General features: G+C 38.9%; 2 protein-coding genes across 4 annotated transcripts in view; one reads left to right on the top strand and one right to left on the bottom strand.

Moving 5' to 3' along the window:
- The window catches only part of acsl1a (acyl-CoA synthetase long chain family member 1a), a 30551-nt gene extending 21016 nt beyond the window's left edge, over positions 1-9535 (top strand). Inside the window, exons 10-21 of the mRNA XM_077604896.1 lie at positions 2499-2572; positions 3369-3446; positions 3964-4098; positions 4164-4298; positions 4381-4476; positions 4546-4618; positions 4700-4788; positions 5876-5992; positions 6064-6207; positions 6286-6387; positions 6452-6523; positions 8957-9535. Coding sequence (XP_077461022.1) covers positions 2499-2572; positions 3369-3446; positions 3964-4098; positions 4164-4298; positions 4381-4476; positions 4546-4618; positions 4700-4788; positions 5876-5992; positions 6064-6207; positions 6286-6387; positions 6452-6523; positions 8957-9097 — 1256 coding nt within the window. The 3' untranslated portion in view covers positions 9098-9535. The remainder of the gene's footprint in view (positions 1-2498; positions 2573-3368; positions 3447-3963; positions 4099-4163; positions 4299-4380; positions 4477-4545; positions 4619-4699; positions 4789-5875; positions 5993-6063; positions 6208-6285; positions 6388-6451; positions 6524-8956) is intronic.
- primpol (primase and polymerase (DNA-directed)) lies at positions 3980-16092 on the bottom strand. Of its 3 annotated transcripts, none has more exons than XM_077604897.1 (14): positions 14587-14846; positions 14410-14504; positions 13860-13998; positions 13164-13311; positions 12421-12474; positions 11910-12062; positions 11653-11815; positions 11495-11592; positions 11339-11425; positions 10595-10703; positions 10438-10514; positions 10290-10336; positions 9555-9779; positions 3980-4120 (listed from the first exon to the last, which is right to left on the bottom strand). In XM_077604897.1, exons 1-13 carry the CDS (start codon positions 14782-14784, stop codon positions 9558-9560), a joined length of 1590 nt encoding a protein of 529 aa, XP_077461023.1. In that variant the 5' UTR covers positions 14785-14846; the 3' UTR covers positions 3980-4120; positions 9555-9557. The 3 variants fall into 3 exon arrangements, with proteins under 3 accessions (XP_077461023.1, XP_077461024.1, XP_077461025.1); XM_077604898.1 differs by lacking the exon at positions 3980-4120 and adding an exon at positions 15823-16092 and having other exon boundaries at positions 9437-9779; positions 14587-14817; XM_077604899.1 differs by lacking the exon at positions 3980-4120 and having other exon boundaries at positions 9437-9779; positions 11910-12037; positions 12420-12474.
- Positions 16093-16420: the final 328 nt, after the last annotated feature.

Below are 16420 nucleotides of genomic sequence, written 5' to 3'. Positions count from 1 at the left end.
TTGGGAAACATTTTCCCTTAGTTGTTTCTATATATTTGTAGTCAAGACCTTCCAATAATGACAAAGTAAAGTGTGCCCAATTTGTAGGGTAGAGGTTAACTCACCTGTCTCCCATGTGGGCTGCTGGGGTTCGAATCCTGGTTGGGAAACATTTTCCCTTAGTTGTTTCTATATATTTCTAGTCAAGACCTTCCAATAATGACAAAGTAAAGTGTGGCCAATTTGTGGTGTAGAGGTTAACTCACCTGTCTCCCAAGTGGGCAGCTGGGGTTCGAGTCCCAGTTGGGAAACATTTTCCCTTAGTTGTTTCTATATATTTGTAGTCAAGACCTTCCAATAATGACAATGTAAAGTGTGCCCAATTTGTGGGGTAGAGGTTAGCTCACCTGTCTCCCATGTGGGCTGCTGGGGTTCGAGTCCCAGTTGGGAAACATTTTCCCTTAGTTGTTTCTATATATTTGTAGTCAAGACCTTCCAATAATGACAATGTAAAGTGTGCCCAATTTGTGGGGTAGAGGTTAGCTCACCTGTCTCCCATGTGGGCAGCTGGGGTTCGAATATCTAACGGGAAACATTTTCCCATAGTTGTTTCTATATATTTGTAGTCAAGACCTTCCAATAATGACAAAGTGAAGTGTGGCCAATTCGTGGCCTAGAGGTTTGTTCTCCTGATTGCCATGTGGGAGGCTGGGGTTCAAATCCCAGTTGGGAAACATTTTCCCTTAGTTGTTTCTATATATTTGTAGTCAAGACCTTCCAATAATGACAAAGTAAAGTGTGGCCAATTTGTGGTGTAGAGGTTAACTCACCTGTCTCCCATGTGGGCAGCTGGGGTTCGAATCCTGGTTGGGAAACATTTTCCCTTAGTTGTTTCTATATATTTGTAGTCAAGACCTTCCAATAATGACAAAGTAAAGTGTGGCCAATTTGTGGTGTAGAGGTTAACTCACCTGTCTCCCATGTGGGCAGCTGGGGTTCGAGTCCCAGTTGGGAAACATTTTCCCTTAGTTGTTTCTATATATTTGTAGTCAAGACCTTCCAATAATGACAAAGTAAAGTGTGGCCAATTTGTGGTGTAGAGGTTAACTCACCTGTCTCCCATGCGGGCAGCTGCAGTTCGAATCCTGGTTGGGAAACATTTTCCCTTAGTTGTTTCTATATATTTGTAGTCAAGACCTTCCAATAATGACAATGTAAAGTGTGCCCAATTTGTGGGGTAGAGGTTAACTCACCTGTCTCCCATGTGGGCTGCTGGGGTTCGAATTCTGGTTGGGAAACATTTTCCCTTAGTTGTTTCTATATATTTGTAGTCAAGACCTTCCAATAATGACAAAGTAAAGTGTGGCCAATTTGTGGTGTAGAGGTTAACTCACCTGTCTCCCATGTGGGCAGCTGGGGTTCAAATCCTGGTTGGGAAACATTTTCCCTTAGTTGTTTCTATATATTTGTAGTCAAGACCTTCCAATAATGACAAAGTAAAGTGTGGCCAATTTGTGGTGTAGAGGTTAACTCACCTGTCTCCCATGTGGGCAGCTGGGGTTCGAGTCCCAGTTGGGAAACATTTTCCCTTAGTTGTTTCTATATATTTGTAGTCAAGACCTTCCAATAATGACAAAGTGAAGTGTGGCCAATTCGTGGCCTAGAGGTTCGTTCACCTGCCTCCCATGTAGGCAGCTGGGGTTCGAATCCCGCTGTTGTTTGACTGATCACTACACTATGTAGTTCAGTAAATGGATGATCCTTTTTTCATTAAAATAAAGACTTAGTCATTTTTTTCAGCAAAACAATATTTCCGGTCAGCCGAAGGCTGACCGGAAGACAGTTGGAAGGGGGGGGGTTCCTGGTGGTGTTCGACAGTCGGCCTGCGGCCGACTGCCGACACCATACAGTCGTTGACTGGCGACACCATGTGCGCCACCGGGACGTGAACCCTCGCCTCCCACATGGCAGGCAGGTGACTGACCCACTACACCACGAGGCGGCCCACCTATACATGGTCATTTGTTTTTTTTATTTAAGGAAAGACTGAAGGACTTTGTCTTTTTTAAAATGATTCATCATCCCGCGAGATTCGAACCCTACCTGCCTACACGGCAGTCAGGTGAACGAACCTCTACACCATGAAGTGGTCACACCTTACCTTGTCATTTTTGGAAACCCTTTGAGTACACACAGTTGCTTCTATTTAAGGGACAATGACACATGAAAAGGAGGATGGATTTTGGTGAGTAAAATATGGCTATATTCCTAAATAATATTTCAATTGTATGAGGTTATTATTGATGATTTTTTTGTGTCGCAGCTGTGTATGTGTATATATGTATATACGTATATATATATATATATATATATATATATATATATATATATATATATATATATATATATATATATATATATATATATATATATATATATATATATATATATAACTGCAGCACCTTGAACTTTTTTGACTTCTCCCTTTTTTATTTATTTGACATGTATCATCTTTTTAGGAAACCCCAAGGGTGCACTTCTCACGCACGGAAATATCATCTCAAACACTGCAGCTTTTCTTAAAATAACAGAGGTAAGCATGGTGTTTCATTCAGTGTCGTTTTTATTAACAATGTCCAAAGTGAAAATAATTCCGACTTAATGTGCCTGGTGATAATGGCAACAAAGGCTATATGAACAAATACAATCAGTCCAGTGGAATCCATTGGGCAGACCGCAGACCACAAACTTGGTGGCAATAATACTGCTCATCTGAAGTGGCACCTGAAAGGTAAATTGTAACAAGTCGGAAGATAAGATAAACCTACAAATAGGGCGTTACAGTTTTAATGTGTTGTTGGCATTTTTTGGTGTTTATGGAACAGGTTAATATTTCAGCTTGTTTGCCCTATTGGAAACCTTGAACATTTTCTGCATTCATCAACCAAATTTAACAAAAAATAGTTCTGTATTTGTCGACGAATATTAAACGACGACCAAACCACTTTGAAATGGCTGAAGTATGACTTTGAGTAAAAACTATTTTCACCAATTAAAAGGGCAGTCAAAAACGGCACTTGTTCATGTTATTGATTGTGGGGGGGCGATACTGTATTAAAATATCTTCCATGTCCCAAACTACAGATGCAAACAAGACACTATTTTCTTACTTTGATAGATAACTTTACTTGTCTACCATGCTGTCAATATCATAATGAAGCCCCCCCTCTTCTGTGTATGACATTAGAGTGCAGTGCAGACCACTTCCAAAGATGTGCACATCTCCTTCCTCCCTTTGGCTCATATGTTAGAGAGGGTGGTCCAGGTAGCGTATGTCTTTGGACCTCCACTAACCACGTGCATGTGCTTTGTGTGTGTGTTCTCTACAGGTGCACTGCATGCTGAGTTGCCATGATGTGATCATATCATATCTCCCCCTAGCTCACATGTTTGAGAGGGTTGTTCAGGTATGCCATTAATGCGTCACTTACTTGGACACATTTCATCACCAAAACAAAGTTAAGTGCTGCTTAGGAGCTGCCCGGGTGTCATTTTTACCCGATGAATTTATGGTAAAATACTGGCAGCTATGGTTGCCAGATTTGTCCTGTAAAAGAAAGAAAACACAAAAAAGGGAAAACTGTAAAAGTACTGTGAAATTGTCAACAATTGCCGTTAAAAAATGACATTTTAACGTGTTTTACAGAAATTAATGTAAAAAATGTGTGTAATTGTTCTTGCGCAATGACCACCATTGCATCACAATGTAAAAATATTACATTAAATTATTTTGATCATACCTTTCAGTAAAATAAAATGAAAATTTACCATAAACTTGCGGCTACCTAAGCAAAAACTGATTTAACATGACTTTGACGTCTTTTTTACCAGCCTGTTACCAGCGTATCTTTTATCTTTTATTTTTTTACATTGCGTAACACCTGCCAAAATCAAACATGAACTGGTTTTAACTTACTTCACCAGGGTGTCATTCTCATCCAAGGAGCACGGATTGGATTCTTTCAAGGTGACATTCGGCTTTTGATGGACGACCTGAAAGAACTGCAGCCGACGTTCTTCCCCGTGGTGCCCCGTCTCCTCAATCGCATGTTCGATAAGGTCGGTCCGTCGAGCTGCTTCTCTGGAAGATGACGCGGAAACTGATAGTACACCAAACTGTGCAGATATTTAGCCAAGCCAACACGTCAATAAAAAGATGGATGCTGGATTTGGCTTTCCGGAGAAAGCTGTCAGATCTGAATAGCGGTGTGGTCAGGAGAGACAGTATATGGGATAAGATCATCTTCAAAAAAGTGCAGGTACAGTCAAACGGAAAAGATCTCGCCACAGGTGTTGTCGACGCGGCCTCGCCGTTGGTCACATTTACGCGTCTGTGCGCAGGCAAGCCTCGGTGGGCGCGTGCGGCTCATGCTTACAGGAGCTGCCCCCGTTTCACCCACCGTCCTCACTTTCCTACGAGCCGCTCTCGGGTGCCAGGTAAGGTGCACCATGAGTGCCCCACTTCTCGGACCAATTATCACTGACGGTCTTCGCACATTTCCTCAGTTTTACGAAGGCTACGGTCAGACTGAATGCACAGCCGGATGCTCCATGTCGATGCCTGGTGACTGGGCAGCAGGTGAGAGTACCACTTTACACAAAAGACACCTTCTTGTGGTGAGAAGTCATTTAAGGTGACAGATTTTGTTGTTGTTTCTAGGACATGTGGGACCTCCTTTGCCTTGTAACTCTATCAAATTGGTGGATGTGGCAGAAATGAACTACCTGGCAGCCAACAATGAAGGAGAGGTTCGAGTCAATATTATTGTTGTCATCATCCTAACTTAACGAACCAAAAAGAATCTAAACAAGGTCTACCGTATTTTCTCGCATAGAAGCCGCACCCGTAAAATTGCGAAAATGGTTGAATTTGACAATTTCTCGCGTATAAGCCACCCCGATTCACAATTTATGGTTTTAATAAGGAGTCCAAATGTCTTACTTTGAAGGGAAACTCTTAAGAAAAATCATCGTACATGGTATTTCTGAGATACTGAATGAATCAAAAGCACATTATTAAGGTCAATATCATAAGGAAATGTAATGTTAGTAATTCATCCAGTAATGATTGTTTTCTTACTGCAAAACAGAAAAGATCCAACAAATAGTGAATGTTAATTTGCCGAAATCTACTGGTGAAAAAGAGTGTAGCAAGTCTTGTGCGCATATAAATTGTACCCTTGATTGTCTTTTTTTGTGTTAAAAATACGCCTTATATGCGGGAAAATACGGTAGTTGTTATTCTTGTTTCGCTTATTTTTAGTGACAAAGATGAAGTATTATATTACTTTTACTTGCTTCGGATTTCAAAACTATAGCAATAATTCACTTTGTGATGTGTAATTAATAATAGGAGGCCAACATTTATTTATGAGTTTGCAGTCTTGAATGACTCCAATGTGGCTCGTGTTATATAAGATTATTTTGGCATTGGATTGGATAACTTTATTCATCCTGTATTCGGGAAATTTCATTGTGGCAGTAGCAAGAGGGTGATTAGACAGAACAACAAAGCAAAAGCACGAAGTACAAAGTAAATGGAATCATTAAGAATCACCAAATCAAATCATTAAGACAGAAAAGCAGCAAAAACACAAAACGAGCAAGAGTGGCAAGAAGTTGTTGCTTCGTGATTATTTTTCCCCCCTGACACTCCGACTTGATAGGATGGACTTAAAAGATTTAATGTACGAGCTAATCTATGAGCTAATTAAGCGTAATTCTCTAGGGTGCCGTAGCATTTCGTGTTTGATAAACCGTCATAGGAGCAGTGCATTTAGTCCAGTTAATGTAACGTGGTCAGTAAATCAAGTTTAAACTTCTGATGCCTTGTCAGGTTTGTGTCAAAGGAACAAACGTCTTCCTGGGATATTTGGGAGATCCTGAGAAAACGGCGGAGGCCCTCGACACAGATGGATGGCTCCACACGGGGGACATTGGGAAATGGCTTCCAGTAAGCGCATGCAGGGAGAAGGAGAAGGATGACCAAAGGTTCCCTGAACGTTTCGCCTAATCTTTTGGCAGAACGGCACCCTGAAGATCATTGACAGGAAGAAACACATCTTCAAGTTGGCGCAGGGAGAATACATCGCCCCGGAGAAAATCGAGAACATTTACAATCGTAGCGACTCTGTGGCGCAGATATTTGTGCACGGTGACAGTTTACAGGCGAGTAGTTCATCAATGTTCTAGCGCAATTTAAACAATGTATTGTTAACGTGATCTTTGTGTGCTTTACTTTAAAAGGCATGCTTGGTGGCAATTGTGGTGCCTGATCCTGACTCTTTGCCAACTTGGATCAAGAAACGAGGAATTCAGGGCTCCTACTTGGACTTGTGTAAAAGCAATGTGAGATTATTTTGTCAGCATCTAGCGTTGAATGCACGCTAACGTTGGCCGTGATGTCTGGCAGGATGTTAAGGACGCCATTTTGGAGGACATCCAGAGGCTGGGAAAAGAATCCGGACTCAAGTCTTTTGAACAGGTGATCTTTCATAATTGTTTATTTAGGATTTTTATTCATCTTAGACTTAGATAGGGAGGAAAATGTATATTTCCTAAGAAATTGTTTCAGAATGTCAATTCACATCCATTGTTTACATTAGAAATCACTGCCGATTATTTTTTGTTGTTGTATGCTGATTGCAAAAACATTTCAGTACCCACATTTTGTTGTCAATTGTAGTTCAAAATGGAATAATATACTTTGTAAATAGAAAATACAAACAAAATATATACATAGCTCTTAAATTTAATTTAAAAAAATGATACAGGGTGTTTCAAAATGTTTGACCCCATTTTGTAGGCCAATAATTTGGAGGATTTTTGATGGAATGACCTCAAATTTTCACAGCTTGTGTAGAAACAGTTCTACTTTTTGTGTGCGTTTGGCATTTCTATCTTTTCTGGTTAAGAAATGCAGTTCGCTTCAAAAGAAAAGGCATTTTGCGTGTAGAGTATGCTTGGATTCAGTCACCAAAGCAGCCTGCCTTCTTCACAAATAGAAGAAGGTGCAAAGAAGGCACCAACTACAAAATAAATTAGGACTTGGCACCAAAAATTTCAAGAAAAGGGATGGAATGCACTTGCTCTTCTAACACTCTTCTGTTTCAAAATTATTGGCCTATAAAATGCGTTCAAACATTTTGTAACACCCTGTATTCGTGGCCAAAACTCAATGAAAAATGTGCTCTAAACAGATAAATGTTTGCCTTTGCTAAAATTATAGGTGTTACTCTAAATATCGGATCTCACATCCTAATTTGGCTTATGGCATACTACCCTGAAAATGTGTCCGATCTTGGATGTTAAGCCGGTTGGGTGTGGTTAGCATTTGGATGGGAGACTTCCTGGGAATATCAGGTGCCGCAAGCACTTATGTTACTAAGGAAAATTAGCTCAGTTAGTGCATCAGCCTAACAGCCCTGGGGTGCTGGGTTCAAATCTCGGTTGGTCCACCATAAAATGTAGTTTTACTGTATAAGTAGAGCTTCATTTCATGGTGTCCCATGCCAGGGAATACAAGGTGCTGTAAGCTCTAATGTTGCCAGGGAGATTTAACTCAGTAATTAGTTCATCAGCCTCACACCTCTGGGATCTTGAGTTCAAATCCTGGCCTGGCAATACCAGTTGCTTTAAACTCTTATGTTACGAAGGCCAATCAGCTCAAGTGCTCGCTTAGCATGTGAGAAGCAGTGGGATCTCTAATGTATATAATTTATTTTGGGGGCCCGTGGCCTAGGTGCTTAGTCCATCGTCTTCACTCTGGTGTGTCTGGGTTCAAATCCTGGTCGCTGCTGTGTGGAGTTTTGCCCTGCAATTGGAGTGTGTCCCTCCACCCCAGAATCTTGGTGCCACGCAGTGTTGGTGCCCTCCAGCGGGGGGTGGCACCAACACTTACATTACATAAGAGTTTACAGCAACTGGTATTGTCAGGCTGGGATTTGAACCCAGGACGCCAGAGGTGTGAGGCTGATGCACTAACTACGGAGAAATCCTCCTTGATAACGTTAGAGCTTACAGCACCTTGTATTCCCTTGCAGGGGACACCAAGAAATGAAGTTTTACTTATACAGTTTTCTGTATAAGTTTTTACGTATACGTAAATGAAGTTATACTTACAAGATTCAGCCCAACTAAGACATGAGATCTGATATTTTGAATAGCACCTATAACTTTAGCAAAACCAAACTTTTACCTGTTTAGTGCACATTTTTTCATTGAGCTTGTCCTACACTAAAGCAAATTCACGAAGCCTTCCTGCATAGTCCTCTGAAGAGTGTTAGAAGAGCAAGTGTGGAAAGCCACGTTGGTATTCTGGACAGTATCTCCGCTTATCATGTGGAAGACTGGGGTTTGAGTCCCTGACATTAAGTGATAACCTTTTTAAAACTCATTATACCTGTATCGTGGCAATTTTAAAAAACCATTACATTCCAGCCATTGTCTTGAAATTTGCCAAGTCCTAATTTGTTTTGTAGTTGGTGCCTTCTTTGCAAAATTTGTGAAGAACGCACGCCACATCGTCTTCAGTGACTGAATCCGAGCATACTCTAACACGCAAAATGCCCTTTTCTTTTGTAGTGAATGGCATCTCTTAACCTGAAAAGATAGAAATGCCAAACGTTACACACAAAAACTTGAAACGTTTCAACACAAGCTGTGAAAATCTGAGGTCATTCCAATGAAAATTGTCAAAATTATTGGCCTATGAAATGGGGTCAAACATTTTGGAACACCCTGTATATTAAGATAAACTTAATCAATGTAGGCAAATCTCAAAATGTGAAGTACAATGGATTCAGTAAATCTAAATCTAAAACAATGCTATGCTTACCGTAAGCCTTTGTGCATATTATGAATTAATTTAGCCTGATCATTAATATAGTCTTGCCATATTTTCTCCCCTATTTTGTAGGTGCGAGACATTGCCTTACATCCAGAGATGTTCACCGTGCAGAACGGCCTGCTGACACCAACGCTCAAGTCTAAAAGGGCAGAACTTCGGAGTCACTTTAGAACGCAAATAGATGAACTTTATGCCGCCGTTAAGATCTAAGCAGGGGCAGAGAAAAAGGCAACAGTTGAATGGGAACATGTTTGTCAGTGACAATCCGGACATTTTTTTCTGTGTCAATGGAGCTCAGTTTGAAAGACGTTCTTTAGCGGAACACCAAATTGTGACGGGTTTTATATACGCAGGTGAATAACATTAAGTGTACCCATTATTATGGCAGATAATAATTGACTGTATTTGCATTCCCTGTTTCTCCACCATGCAGACCAGTACTTTTGCCACAGTAGGCGTCGAGTTGGTACTAAAAACTTGACTTAAATTCTGCCTTTGTTGCACCACGTGGCTTAAAAGCCAATCACAAAGTTTGGACTCGAGACCCAGTCAGTTCAAACAATGTTGTCTTTGTAAAGTAATGTATAAAACGCAGTTTTGTGAGTACACATATGACTAAGAGTTCAATAAAGTGCATCATTATCTTGACATATTGGAATCACTTTACCGTCTACTGCGCATGGAAATCTTGGACACAGTTTAGCAGGAGCTCATCGGAAATTTCACTGCCATTCAACTCAAAGTCGTCGAGGCATTTGGAGAATTCCAGGTCATCCTCAGTGCTTCCTTCCCAAGGAGCAGGTGATTCCTGATTCTGAGTAGCCGGTGTTGGCGTCTGGGTGGGTTCGATGTTGCCTGCTTCGTCCATCGTGTATGCCTGGTTCTCCTCGTCCTTTTCGAGGGCACAGAACAAAATATGGAGGGTGAAAGAGTGAACATTTTGGAAGGGAATTTTCTGCACCATAAGGCGCAACTTGAAGACTGCAATTTTCTGAAAATGCGCTTTATAATCCAATGTGCTTTATATATGGATCCATATTGGTTAATCCCTGTATAAAATTCCCTTTAACCACTATTACTACTACAGCTCCATCTAGTGGATGTATAAAACAATCCACCACTACTACTACTACAACCACTTTTGGATGTATAACACAATCCCATATGACTACTACAACAACCACTACTACCACCACAGCTACTACTGTCTTATAATGCGGTGTGCCTTTTATATACGAAACAATCTTTGGGGTGCGCCCTATAGTGCAGATATGACGGTACATATAAAATATACATGCATGCTGGATACACTAGATTTTATGATTTAATGTGACATTTTAAGTATGGGATATTAACTTTGGAATTCACGCGTGTCTATTGGAAAATGTAACATTTTACTTACCATCATCATGATGTAGCTCATGCAAATCTCCTGTGGCAGAGGGTAACCTGCAAACCATATGAATTGCATTGCAAAAATACATGAGTAAAATTATTGTAATACACAATTATCCATTCCTAAAAGGAAACTGTACACCTTTACAACCTACTTGAGGATCTGAAGTTCCTGCACTCAGGATCATGACACTTCTGGTACCACACTTCCTGTTTAAGGTCCACTACAATCCTGCACAGGCAGAGGGCATTCAAATGAGTTCGTGGCTTGCAGACGGACAGTTAATCACAGCCGTTACCAACTAATCCTACATGATGTTGTTGCTTTTGTGAAAGCGGCCAACGTTATCACACCAGCGGTACTTAGCAATGTCGTAGACCAGAAGCTGATCAGATGCAAAGTAACTCCACCGTCTGATGCCTGTCAGTAAAAAAATGATGGTAAACAAGTCCAAAAATAGGTCATGGTACATAAGAATTTCCATTTTTTTATGCTAGATGTACAATTCATTTTGATTGGGAGGTCTTACAGCGACCATTTGCAGAAATAAGCATTTATTGACATTCCTCCCAATTCAAATGAACTTAATGTCTACCGCTGCCAATGGCAGTGATGGAGTTAATTAGTTAGTTATTTTTTTCAAGAAAAAAGTGAAACTCATTTAGCATTTTTTTTTATACTCACTGGGCCATATTAAATGTATTTTTGTTTAATGCGAAATATTCAAATTATGAGCTGGACACAGTCAGTTAAGTAATTTGAGAATTAATTCCAAAAGTTCTGGGCCCATATCGTGGTATATGGCCAAGTAAAGTACTATAGTATAGTAATGTATTTAACTTTAATAATTCTAGAGATGTCCCAATCCGATGAGGTGATCGGGAATTGAGCCCGATCATTTTTAGAAGGTGAAAAACAGAGTTTTAAAAGATTTTAAGGGCAACAAAATAATCAAGATGTACAGCGACATGATTCAAAGAAACGAAAAAAAAAACCTTTTGTGATACGCAACTAAAACAACATCAGTTCATTCTCCTCACCACCACAAAACTTACTTCCTAGTATGGTCTCACTCCTAACCACCGTTAATACAAAGTTGTCGACTTCTTGGTAAGGAGACGTCAGGCAGCCTGAGACCGAGTCTACCGCAATCAAAAGAAGCCATTTTGAGTCAACTAGACAAGGTGGCAATGTGACTTTTGCGTCCTCACCTGCATCAGATGGAGAGCGCAGTCTGCTCTGAAATGGCTTGGTCCTCACAGCTTGATCCTCGGCGACTTCCCACGTCAAAATTCTCTGTCCTGCGAAGCTGAGCACACACAGGATTAAAAATGCTGAGTTGGTTCCACATCAATTTAATTCACCATACCTCAAGTTGCACACTAAAGACGCTAAAAAAATGCTTTCCTCTGAAGAAACACCCTTGATGGCTTTAGGGACGAACTCGTTATCATCCGCCAAGGAGAAGGCAACGTTCTTCCCGACCTTGGATGACTTGTACAGACGGAAATTTCTGTTCTTGGTGTAAACTCCTATTAAGTTTCATTGAGAGAAAGACATGTATACTTGTATTGTTACCATAAAAATGTACCATAGAGGGAAAGACAGATATATGTAAAGTCTTACCAAGATCAACAAAGAAAGCATGGTGGCCATCGGCCCTTTTCAAATGAAGGAAGCTGAGGTCCATCTTTTCTTGTTTCCTCCTTTTGTTCTGTTTCCTCTCACCTGTTATCTCAGCATGCTTTTGGCTACTATTAAAGCCACCATTATGACAGCAAAATCAAATGAACTGTCCTTATTTAAAAATGGTTTGACTAATATACAAGGTTTTTCAGGTACCTCATTTGATTTTTATGTTCATAGCAAAGAATTGTTTTCATACGTACATGTACATTTTTATATCTACTGTATTTTCACGACTATAAGGCGCACTTAAGTCTTAAATTTCCTCCAAAATAGACAGGGCGCCTTATAATCCAGTGTGCCTTATTTGTTGAAAAAAAAAATGTGTCATTCATTGAGGGTGCGCCTTATAATCATGAAAATACGGTAGTTATATTATGTCAATGTGACTTTCCTACAACAACATCTTTTTTCCACTTCTACATAATTTTACTAAAATGGAATACAAACCTTTCTTCATTGCATCCATCCAGGACAGATTGAAGAATGGCATGAATGAAGGCACCTAGTAAATTCAACAATCACATGATTGCAGATACCCCATAACAAGACCCTAAGCCAGTGTTTCCCAACCTTTTTTGAGCTGCGGTACACTTTTTGCATTGAAACAATCTCAAGGGACACCGCCATCAGAAAATCTTTTCATTTAAAACTATGTCGCCTATATTAACAATAGTCATTCTCATCAAAGTTTTATCAGCAGGAATCACATAAACCTCCAAAATGATTCCAAAATCTAATTTTTCACACTGACCTAATGTCACCAAAAGTTGATGTCTGCGGAACCTGAACAACTTCCAGTTCGAGTGATGCAAAAATAAGTATAATGTGATGTTTTTAATCGCATAATTTTACAACTTTTCTCCAAATATTACTTAAATCTCCTAATACGTATTACGCAAAAAAAATGCTCACAGTCCTTACGTCGGCAAAAGTTGATGCCCTAGAAACCAAACAACTTCCAGTACATGTTAGAGAAAAATAAGCAGCAAAATGATGGTTTCACAATTTGAATCTTGTAATAATGAAATCTATAATTTAACGTTCATCCTATTTTGATTTTAACCTTGTAATAGTTCCATTTTAATCGCGTTATATTCATATTTATTTTTCTCTCTGAATATTACACTGTGTAACTTCTTGCAATTTCCCAGTGGTTGGGAAACACTGCCCTAAGCAGTGCAGCATACTTACCCGCGTGAATGTTGTCTTTGAAAGCCGCATTTTGGAGATTGAAGATGAGGTGACGACTGAACTTTTCATCTGTGCTAGAGTCCAGATTGAGGACGTTTGAGGCCGAGCATTCCTCGTTGTAAACTTCCTTTAGCTTCTCACACACGTACTGTCAACAAAGAAAGACATGCACACGTTTCTACATATGTTCAAAAAAAACATACAAATTGAAGATGAATATTGTGAACACAGGATGAACAAAAACACAAAATTTGACAACTACCATGATTAAAATATTACTTAAGAAAAAAAGCATAAATACAGAAATTATTTTCTAATGAATTTGTATTATAATCGTCATTTTACGACCACATTCGTAAACCGATCCATGTTGTGGAGACTGTACTGTACATTTGTAGTTCCGCATTGCAACTGAGGTTATCGTTTGCGAAACACACCTCTTGTTAAAAACAAAAAAAGCAGTCTCCTCAGTAATAGGAATTTGCACACAAGGCTTTTTTTCTTGAATATATTGTGATAATCATTTGTTTCAGAGGTACTGTAATTATTTTCTGTATAAAAATTGAATTTGGTTTTAAAAAAGTTGTTTTTCAAACTTGAGTCTTGGGAAAAAAGGAAGGGGTCGTCTTATAATCAGCATCGTCTTATATTCGGGCCAATATGGTATTAGTGAGTAAGTGTTTAGGGGTAGACAACCTGGATGAACATGGACACCATCTTTTTCCCATCAGCTCCTTTGTTCGAGGGCTTATGAAACTCCAAGTCAAAATAGAGTTTACAAACGGCGCCCTCGGGTATCACCTCGTAGCAGTGCATCAAGGAGTGCGGGAAGGTCCTGAGTTGTCAAACACAAACAAATCGATGCTTTAAAAAAATTAATTGACCTAAAAAGTAGGGGACAAAACTTTTAGATACTTCACTTTTCTTGATCAAAATAACTTTAATAAATAAAATAAAATTTAAAAAAATAAAAGAGAATAAAATAAAAAATAAAATAGAATAAAATAAAAAAATAAAATAAAGAAATAAAAAATAAAATAAAATAAAAAAATAAAATAAAGAAATAAAAAATAAAATAGAATAAAATAAAAAATAAAATAGAATAAAATAAAAAATAAAATAGAATAAAATAAAAAATAAAATAAAAAATAAAATAAAAAATAAAATAGAATAAAATAAAATAGAATAAAAAAAAAAATACAATACAAAATAAAATAAAAGCAGCGGAGTTGATTGGTATCTTTACCTATAGTAGTGCCACAGTTCAATGTAACTGGTCACCAGGAATATCCTTTGCCCGTGGGATGCATTTTCTTTTTCCAATGCAAAGACATGTACACGCTGTTTGACGGACAAATATCAACATCAGATAGAATAGATGGAAACCAGTTTAGGTTAGCTAAGGGCTAATTCGATGATGTACCTCCTTGGAGCTTAGCGCAAAGCCGATAGCCATACTTTGGCGATGAAAGAGCTTCCAGATGGATGAAGGCTGGCACGGCCAAAGTCGTGGCTTGTACTGCGAGATCACGGGATTGTGATGGAAGGCTTTAGCCAGCTGCTCCACCTTCTTTAAACGCTCGCCCCAGTCCTTCCTCCTCGCTGGCGCATTTGTCCACATCTCTGTGCCTAGCAGTCACATCTGTAGAAGGAACTCTTTGGGGAAAAGCAACACTTTTGCTTAGTGTTTAACCTGTAAAAACATAAATACCAAATTTTAGGGCAAGGTTGACTTTTTACTTTCAACTGTTATTGAATTCATGATCACTGTTGTGTTGCACTGTTTCTAATTGATTCTGCTCTTCCTGGTGAACATTCTAACAGCTATAAAAACCTTATAGGTTATTGGTTACCCAATTTGCAGCTGTGGGTTGAGTTGCCCGATCAGTGATGGTCGTTATCAAATTGCATTGAGCGGGCTCTCCAAATGTAAGGAAAAATGAAGCTCAAATATTCATGACTCTAGGCCGCAATAGTCTGAAAATAAATTTTTCAGGAACGAATACAGACCAAGCTAACAAAGTGTACCTTTACAATTCTGTTTCTTATTTGTCAACAGAAGTACTACATGCATCATTTCAGATTATAATTAAAATCTGGTAATATTTAAAACAGGGTGGCAAACAAGTGAGGCACAAAGATTTAAAAAAATTATACTGTGAGTCAAAGAGCCACACCCTACATCAGAAGCAGCATACGAAATCGAATCTGCCAAATTATTTTAAAAAATATAATTTATTTAGTTTTTAATGGCCTCTGATGAATTTGAGTTCGTTTTAGAGAGAATAAAAAAAATAAAAGAAACATGAAGAGGCAAATAGCAAGAGTATATACAAAATATGATAAGCAAAGAGTTGTATTCATTTTGGCCGGGAGCCTCATGCGGTTCGAGAGCCACGTGTTCGCCACACCTGCTCTATAAGCGATTGGGGATTTCTATATTTGCTGTTTGTGTGAGGAACATATCTACTAAAACAAGTTACAAAAAACATGATCAGAGACTGTATCAACAGAACTGCAATGCCTTAACGGAATTCATCAGCACAATAAACGAATATATAGAGATGTTGAACAGATGTGTATAAAAAATGCCTGGATTTTCCCTGAATAGGAATAAAAAGTGATATTATACGCAAAAAAACTAAAATTGCATACTCACACAAAAACAAACCCGGTGTACAGGATTTTACACAACACAAAATACACCGTTGAATTGAAGTTTCACCATTAATTTAGGTCATGCACGCTTAACAATTTAATAGCAAGTAAAGGTTCATAGAAACAAGAGTCCGTTCCGTTTTATCCTCATATCATCTCATTTTCTGAACCGTTTTATCCTCACTAAGGTCGCGAGTGGTTTTAGCCTAATAGTGATAACTTTAAGGCGAGAAAAATCGAGAAATGCTAATAAACGCCAACCTCATTTGTTTTCAATCTTAGCGGGTCTGTCACCGGAAAACGCCACTTCTTTCCGGTACACAGCGATATTACAAATACAAGGCTAGATTTTTAGCGTTGGTGTCGGCGGCGAAGGCATCTGACGTCCATCTTGTGTCAGAGAACATTAGGTGATCGATATAATTATACAAGTACTAGTATAATGACATTCAGCTTCACCACGAATTGCACAAGAACAGACAAATAATCAATAAAAATAGTCAACACAAACGGATAAATATTAATTAATAAATAATAAATAAGTAGTCAACATCATAAATAAGCTTTGCTCAGGTGCAGCAACAGATGGGAGGACCAAG

This window comes from Stigmatopora argus, chromosome 7, assembly GCF_051989625.1.
Source record: "Stigmatopora argus isolate UIUO_Sarg chromosome 7, RoL_Sarg_1.0, whole genome shotgun sequence".
NCBI lineage: Eukaryota > Metazoa > Chordata > Actinopteri > Syngnathiformes > Syngnathidae > Stigmatopora > Stigmatopora argus.
Note: the sequence above shows the minus strand (reverse complement) of the source record. Positions and strands in the feature narration are given on the sequence as shown.